Source organism: Pipra filicauda, unplaced genomic scaffold (genome assembly GCF_003945595.2).
Source record: "Pipra filicauda isolate LSUMZ 115617 unplaced genomic scaffold, ASM394559v2 scaffold68_size4259465_pilon, whole genome shotgun sequence".
Lineage (NCBI taxonomy): Eukaryota > Metazoa > Chordata > Aves > Passeriformes > Pipridae > Pipra > Pipra filicauda.
In genome coordinates, this window is record NW_024104853.1 from 3,726,386 (window position 1) to 3,734,768 (window position 8,383).

Consider the following 8,383-nt stretch of genomic DNA (forward strand, 5'->3'; position numbering starts at 1 on the left):
ATTAGATATAAGGAGGAAGTTCTATGCTATGAGGGTGGTGAGGAACTGGAACAGGTTGCCCAGAGAAGCTGTGGCTGCCCCATCCTGGAAGTGTTCAGAGCCAGGCTGGATGGAACTCTGAGCAACCTGGTCTGGTGAAAGGTGTCCCTGCCCATGGCAGGGGGGTTTGAACTAGATGATCTTTAAGGTCCCTTCCAACCCAAGATACGCTATCATTATTCCATTAAATCTCAAGCCTCAAACCACTGCTATGATGGTTCCATCCTCCTTCCCACCGTGATTTCTCTCCCTATCTCCCCATCCTGTACCAGCTGAAGCATACAGAATCTTGTGATAAGTGATTCTGAAAATCAATCCAAGTGAAAACAAAACAGTTCATTATGTCTCTGATCAGCTTCCTACAGTGGAGGGGCAAGAGCAAGCAGCCGTAGGTAACATAAAAGCAGGTCTAACTTTTTCAGTGGAAGAACTGGTTTACTCTACTTAAAAACCACTGAAAAATGTGTGTCCGTGGAGATTCTCATATACATCAAGGAATCTGTACAACTTCTTTGAAAACAGTTTAATATACATATTTGGAATCTTACTTAAAACTACAGACCTTGACAGCATCCTATAGGCATCTTGCTTATCAACTGGTTTCTCCAAGATCTGCTCATCCACAGACTAAAACAGAAAGACAGAGTGAATGTGCTGCTTTTTATTACTTTTCAGAAACTGAGGTCAGAAATTATGTTTAAACCGTGGTTTCAGTCAGGGCTTCAAACATGAGTCTACTGAGTAGAGCAAGAAGCACAGATATTTTGGAAGAACAGGTAATTTAGGGTCAAGCACATAATGAGTGTCACACTCTATCCCCTCCAGTGGTGGCAACTCTCAAACAAAAGGGCAATCCAACTTTTTCTGCCCTTAACCATGCACCATCTCTGTGGAGATGACAGGTATAAAATGATGCCTTCTACAAGGCACAACACTGAACAGTTTACACGATCTGGACTTCGACAGCCAACAGTTGCCTGAGAACAGCACATTTCCATTACATATTAGAGGATTCAAGGCAATACTTATGCAGTACTAGTGTTTGCAAAACCAGCAGCAAGGCCTCTGGCTCTCAAGATTTCAAAAACTACCTTGTTGGGAAAAAAGATTCATCCAGAAACACAAACTTCCCAGTGAAGGCAGCTTTCAAACTTTAAAGATGCAAGTATTTCCTATACTTGTCATAAAATAATGCTAAACCACAGAAGACTTCTTACCACAATAGTGTCTGCTCCTATGACAACATCAGGTGTTCTCATATGCTTCTGCAAAGGCATAAAGAAAGAAGATGATAATAATAATTCGTCAGAATAGATAGAAATCTCTTAAAATTTACAGTGAGAAAACATCAGTTTACTGGTTTACAAGGAGGGCTCTACACTGATCTGAAAACGAGACAATTTCTTCATTTGCACTGTGTGGAAAATAGCAATCACTCATATGGCCATAAAAGTGAAGCTTGAGTAGCCTATTCTCACATCACAAATTTGCTCAAATACATTGCTAATGAACAACTGCATCCAGGAAATAACAAAGGCATTCTCAAAGGTCAACCTGATCTTCAAGGTGGCAGACAATTCCTTTAAAGGAAGTGCCCTTATGGAAGCCAGTGTATGGAAGAGTACGGAAGCCAGAGAATACAGCCCTCTGGGATCACATTTCCAAGTCAAGTTTTATTGAAAAATAAAAACCATTTTCTCCAGCTACATCTCTCTTATCTCTTTGAAAAGGGAACATATACAGTCCATTTTCTGGTATTGAGAGGTAGCATTATATAAAAATTCCTTGTAGCTTTTTCTTGACTTTAAACTGCATCTGTCCTTAACAGCTGAGTTTTGATTTACTTGCATGTTATCAGGTACATGGTTATTATTTAACACATCATGACAGGAAACCTATCTGTAACTGTGACCATTACATTAAAACATTTGTAGGGAGGCAATTCTTCTATAGAAATGCTGTTGATATGCTTTAAATTGCTAAATGATGTCTAAAATTAGTGGTACTAATTCCTGTATGAAGAAGTATTTTGAAATCCATTGAACAAGCATTATCCCCAGCACAGTGTTTTGTAATGAAAGTCCAAAATAAGTCATTTAGTGAGGCTGGGTTTAAAATCCACTCTCCTAATGTTGTATCATTGTCTGAAAAGCAGTTGACAGAAAACTGGGTAACAATTTACTTTAGAGATCATGCAATATTTGCTTTGAAGAATGGTGACCTCTGGCAACACAGTTAGTTTAAAGTGTTCAATATTCCTTTCCTGACACCAGTATAGCATCAACAAACATACCTCTCTCTTTCAAAGTTTTATTATTAAGAAATTATTATGGTGCATTTTATGGGATTTAATCAGCTAGACTTCAAAATAGGTCCTGGTAGACAACAGCCTTATGGCTCAAACACAGTGATAACAGTCAAGGTCATAAGTCAAATACATCATTGACAGTTTAAGCTGCATCACTGGTTGATAAAATTTAGGATACAAAACTAGGTTCTTGTCTACAGAACCTGAAGGCACATCGACTTCTCCCTTCTTGAAATGCAACTGAGTGTTTCTTTGTCCAGAATAGAATTTGTCTTTTTTTCTGCTTTCTTCTGGTATTTCTACACTCACAAATTCTGAGCTATTGTTGTCACTACTGTTCAGTGAATGCTACAGCAAAGCATTGGATTCATTTCAGGGTTTTTCCATAGTCTGTCTTCGCAATCAACAAACACCTGGAATTAGGTCAGCCACACACCTGACTTTTCAAAGGAACTATCTCCCAAACAAGAGGAGTTTTGCTGCTAATGAAAGATGCAGGCTACTGCAGTTTGTGCAAAGCCTGAACTGCAGGCATGAGAGTTTTGATTAGGCAAATTAATTTCAGAAAGCTGTCTTTCACAAATGACAGAAAAATAGCTATTCACCTTCGGTGGAGAAAAAGGACTCAGAGGTCACTTAAGCAGTGCATGCAAAATGAGTCACAGGAACACACACCACCTAAAGACAAAAATCTCATTGCCAAAATAGCTAGTAACTTACTACATGCATTCTGTTTGCTACTTCAAGAGCTTTCTGTCTTGCTGTTTCCACAGCATACTCAAAAGGGGCTGCAAAAGATGACTTTTCAAGTGTCTCCTTAAACCAGGATGGAACCACCTCAAACCGCAGGCCCTGTAACAGAGGAAAGTGATGCAATCAATCTGGTCTCGTTATTAAATATTGCTCACAAGGCATATCAAGCAAGTGGCAAATTTGACTTCTTGCTCTTTCCACTTTAACACACCTCCCCCGGCAAACCCATAGGGGAAGAACACAGTGCTTCTACCACAGTGTTTAGCACACACATATAATTTGCAAACAGCCTAAAAAAAAACCACACAAAAGAGCAGTCAGAAGGAACTTCTAAACCAGTGTGCTTATTTGATCTTACTCTTATTTATTAGAAGCTAATTGCATTAGTAATTTCATCAGTCTTTTCCTATAAGAACTAACAGTATAAAACTGATATGCTTCATAAACAGAGTATTCTACTAGTGGATTTTTTTTTAATTGAATCTATCCACAGCACTTGTGCAAAGTCTTATAGGAGCTTTACCAGCCTTTACATGTCCTTATACATGTGATGGAGAGAAAACAAAACCAGCCGGTTTCTGTATGGTTTTGTCAAAAAAAAAACCAAAAACCAAAAACCTCAATTTTTTGTTTCCAGGTTACACTTGCGAATTTACTACACCCAGCAGGCACCTTAGGTTTCTAACAACTGAGTACATGCCTGAACCTCAGCACTTCTCCAAATATTCGTACTGTGAAGTTATTTTTTCCATTCAAGTTCAATTTCTCAGTTGAATTATTAAGAATAATAACACTAAGCAATCTAAATTGGATGGGTAATACCGAAGTGCTATTCAAAAGCCTCCCGCGGCCTGCCTAGCGAGGCAGGGGGTGAACGACGAGCTACGGATTTCTTTGCGCTCCACAGATGCTTTACGGAAAGGACACGGCTACCTTGCTCCCCCCGGCCCGCTCCCACCGATCCCATGGAGCAGGGAGCGGGCGGGCCCCGCAGGCCCGGCCCGGCGGCTGGAGGCGGCCGCTGCCCGCACACCGCGGCCCGGGCGAGGCGAGCGCTGCCCGGCCGCACTCACCATGTTGGTGAGGATCTCCCGGCGGCGCGGCGAGGCGCTGGCCAGCACCACCCGCTTGCTGGCCAGCTTCCCCAGCACTGGGCTCAACACCATGGCTGCCGCCGATCCTCAGCCTCCCGCTGCGCGCCGGGTAGGGGCGGGGAGGCGCCGACGGTCTTATGTGGCGGCGGGGTCGGGGGGCGGAGCCGGGCCGGGGAGTGAAGGGGAAAGGGGAAGCTCGGGGCTACGGCTTTGGCGGCCGCGGTCGCCCGGCGGTGGGAAAGTACCTCGGCGGTCGCCCCGCCGTGAGGGGAAGGGTGTTCGCCTGGGAGGCTGCAGCTGCGCCGGTCATCAGCTGCGCACTAACTGGCGTGGGCTTAAACCACAGAATCACGGAAACAACTGGGTTGGAAAATACCTCAGAGGATATCCAGTCCAACCTATGAACGAGCACTACCATATCAACTAGACCATAGCACCACATCCAGTCTTTCCTTAAATACCTCCTGGACAGTGACTCCACCACTTCCCTGGGCTGCCCATTCCAATTTCTAATCACTCTTTCTGTGAAGGAATTCTTCCCAATGTTAAACCTAAACCTCCCCCGGCACAGCGTAAGACTGCGTTCTCTTGTCCTCTCTACTGTTGCCTGGGATAAGAGGCTAACCTCCACCTGGCTACAACCTCCTTTCAGGTAGCTGTAGAGCGCAATAAGGTCTCTCTCCCCTGAGCTTCCTCCTCTGCAGGGGAAACAACCCCAGCTCCCTCAGCCACTCCTTACAGCACATGTGCTCCAGACCCTTCACTACCTTCCTTGCCCTGCTCCCGAACCTCAGTGTCCTTCCTGAATTGGGGGCCCAGAATTGAAAACAGTACTCAAGGTGTGGGTCACCAGTGCTCACCACAGGAGCCCTGTTTTATATCCCATCTCCTCCTCTCCACTAATGCTGGCATGAAGTATTTTGCAAAGAGGTGCTATCACGCATTTCTTAGGTCAGAAAGAACCTCGACATAAGAAGGACATGGAACTCTTGGAGCAAGTCCAGCGGAAGCCATGAAGTTGATCAGGGGGCTGGAGCACCTCCCCTACAAAGACAGGCTGAGAAAGCTGGGGCTGTTCAGCCTGGAGAAGGGAAGGTTGTGTGGAGACCTCACATCAGCCTTCCGTATCTGAAGGGGGCCTGCAGGGAAGCCAGTGAGGGACTTTTCACAAGGGTCTGTAGTGATAGGACAAGGAGTAATGGGTACAAACTGGAAGAGAGGAGATTTAGACTAGATATTAGGAAGAAGTCTTTTTACTGTGAGGGTGGTAAGATGCTGGAACAAGTTGCCCAGGTAGGTTGTGGATGCCCCAACTCTGGCAGTGTTCAAGGCCAGGTTGAATAAGGCCTTGAACAATGTGGGGTAGTGGGAGGTGACCCTGCCAAGGCATGGAGGGGTTGGGACTAGATGATCTTTAAGGTTTCTTCCAACCCTTAACATTCTATGATTCTATTATTATCATTGCCTGTCATATTATTATAAAATTTTAATTATATCCTTTTGAGTGATTACGCCCTTTTTAGCCAGTAGAAAAAGTAGTAGAAAAAGAACATAAAAACTGAGATTTGTTTCCCATAACTTGCAAATAATGTGATGGTGCATATTTTCTCCATTGGCTAGGAAAAAAGTGAAATGTGTCCTCTAGCATTAAAAATATATCCAGTCATTAAAGCAGAGGTTTGCATTGAATAATTGGATCTCATGACACCTGTATCATGGACCATGTGTCTCATTGATGGAGCCAGGCTCTTCTCGGCGATACCAAGAAATAGGACAAGAGGCAATGGGCAGAAAGTGATGCTCAGGAATTTCCACCTGAATATAAGGAAAAACTTTATTGTGCAGGTGACTGCATGGAACAGGCTGCCCAGAGAGGCTGTGGAGTCTCTCTCACCGGAAATATTCAAGAACTATCTGGACACAATCCTGTGCAATGTGCTCTAGGATGGCCCTGCTTGAGCAGGGAGGTTGAAGCAGATGGTCCTTCTTAACCTTACCCACTTTGTGATTCCATGGGTTGTGTTAGGGCTTGCCAAATCTGACAGCCCAATGGAGGTGAGGCTGCTGTGGCCCCAGCTGCCCCCAGCACCAAGGCTGAGCATGTATTGCACTGCCAGCAGGCAGACATGCACACACACTGTCTATGGTTATCTTAGAGCATGTCAGAACAAATTCACTGTTCATTTTTCAGGGCTGTGAACTGTGAAACTGCTCCTTGCTAATAAGGAGGTTTGAAAGATGCTACAGAGATGAAAACCAGAGTATCTTTCATATGATACTAATATAATTTTTAATGGAATAAAAAGACAAGGATCTCATCAGGTAACAGAAATCTGTTTCCTGGCACACATAGGGCAAAGATGTGGAGTTGTTCCTCTTGAAAAAATATTCCAATCCTGCAAGTTTAACTTAAGTGTAAATCCTAATACATATACACCTTCAACATTACTGCAATACTGACCCTTTCCTGAGAAAGGGAAATTGCAATTGTGTGGATGTTTCTAGAATTTGGGGCGCATTTCTTACCCAGAGTCATCTTTCTATACTACACCTTGTTTTGTATGGGATATAAGCAAGCATGGTAAACTAAAATCAGACACTCCAGAGAAATAAGACAATAGTGCAAAGTTTTCCATCTCAAACCAACAGGCTCAATTTTCTTCTTTTCCTCATTTTGTTCAGTCTTCCAGTATAGTTCCACTGGTGTGAAGCTGCAACGAAGCAATGAAATTGTGACTCCATCCCAACCCATGTAAATGTATAAAGAAGAGACTGGACATGACAGAACACCTTCTGTTCCTGCCAGCGTGTTTTGACAGACAGGAACAAACGCAGATCTGTCTCCAGTCACCAGTACAGCCTTTAGAGATGCAACATAACTTCCCTGTCTTAGGTGTGGCATCCCATTAACTGAAGAGTAAGACAAGCAAGATTTGTTTCCCTCGGTTGAATTCTGCTTGTATGCTGCTCCTCTGCTTTGCACAACAGACTTTCTGAAAGTAAAATAAATAGATAAACCAATAAATAAATGAAAGAGAAATATGTACACTCACATTTCCCAAAAATATTTTAGGAACTTTTAAATTTGTTTCTCAAATATAAACAATTCATGAACAATTTTCCATGAAAGTTCAGACAATACCCGAAAATGGAAACCAATAAAAGAGGTTTTTCATGTGAAGAAAATGAGGTATGACTCTTCGATTATTATTTTTAAAGAGTGGTAATTACTAAATTTGTTATTCTGTTAAACTTACATGATAGTGATTTTATTTATTTAAAAGACAAACCCACAAACCTATTGAAATACATGTTTTCATTTACGTTATTTATATCTTATTTATGCTGGTCTAAATGTCAAACCAAGCAACCTTGTGTGAAAAGCTAAACCACATCACATAAACTGCTCCAGGTGGGAGAGGTTTGGAAAGCAGTGTTTACTAACTGCTCCATAGCAGCCTTGCAAGAGTCAGACATAGAAAGTGTGAGGCTGCAGTGAGATGACCAAGGTGAAGATCAATGACACCAGCTGTTATCAGAGAAGTTTCTGTTGTAGCTGACTTTGCTAGTCAAAGATTAGCTTGTTCAAGGTTGGTTATGAAATTGTTGACTTTTTCAAATATCCAAGGTATTTTGAACAAAAGCAAAATAACAGTTAGAGCTCTGAACTGCAGAGACCTCTCCTCAGTATTTTTGTTCTGGACTTCTCTGCGTTTCTGCCTATGCATTTACTCTGTGACCATCACAGTAACCCCTTCAAGCATGTAAAGAACACTATGATCATCAAATATTTATCCCTACCTTTATATGTATTGCAATGAGTGTATGTATTTCAACCAGGGTGTATTATTTGTCTGAGCCACCTGTGCAAGGACAGGATCAATTTGTTTGGGGAACAGTGCCTGTCCATTGTGAAGAAGTTGGTGAATCCTAGGGACTTAGCTATAAAGTTGCTATGAAGGGAATGAGCATTTCACCTTTCACAGGGCAGCTTGGCTTTTCTAGGATAGCCTCATTAATTCAAAGAGCTCAGACTTACGTCTTTCAAGGAGCCTTTTTCTGCCATTGAAAATGTATCTGCCCGGTTCTGCAGATTCTGCCACAGGAAAGGTGTTGCAAAGTGGAGAAGCCTAGAGCCTTGAAAAAATCTCAGTGTGAAGACAACTAAATCCTAGCGAGAGGAGCACAG

At 42.7% G+C, this 8,383-nt stretch overlaps 1 protein-coding gene and 1 long non-coding RNA gene across 3 annotated transcripts in view; one reads left to right on the forward strand and one right to left on the reverse strand.

Annotated features, from left to right (window-relative positions):
- Positions 1 to 4,374, reverse strand: part of ASMTL (acetylserotonin O-methyltransferase like) — a 25,093-nt gene extending 20,719 nt beyond the window's left edge. The window contains exons 1-4 of one of the 2 annotated variants that reach the window (XM_027751291.2): positions 4,174 to 4,368; positions 3,068 to 3,199; positions 1,257 to 1,304; positions 602 to 666 (exon numbers count right to left, since the gene is read on the reverse strand). In XM_027751291.2, coding sequence (XP_027607092.2) covers positions 602 to 666; positions 1,257 to 1,304; positions 3,068 to 3,199; positions 4,174 to 4,266 — 338 coding nt within the window. In that variant the 5' untranslated portion in view covers positions 4,267 to 4,368. Of the gene's footprint in view, positions 1 to 601; positions 667 to 1,256; positions 1,305 to 3,067; positions 3,200 to 4,173 lie in introns of both variants that reach the window. The other variant, XM_027751290.2, reaches the window with a different exon arrangement.
- Positions 4,060 to 7,372, forward strand: LOC114003906. The gene is made up of 2 exons (XR_003546405.2): positions 4,060 to 4,303; positions 6,877 to 7,372. It is a non-coding gene; the product is annotated as an uncharacterized LOC114003906 (long non-coding RNA).
- The last annotated feature ends 1,011 nt before the right edge of the window (positions 7,373 to 8,383 follow it).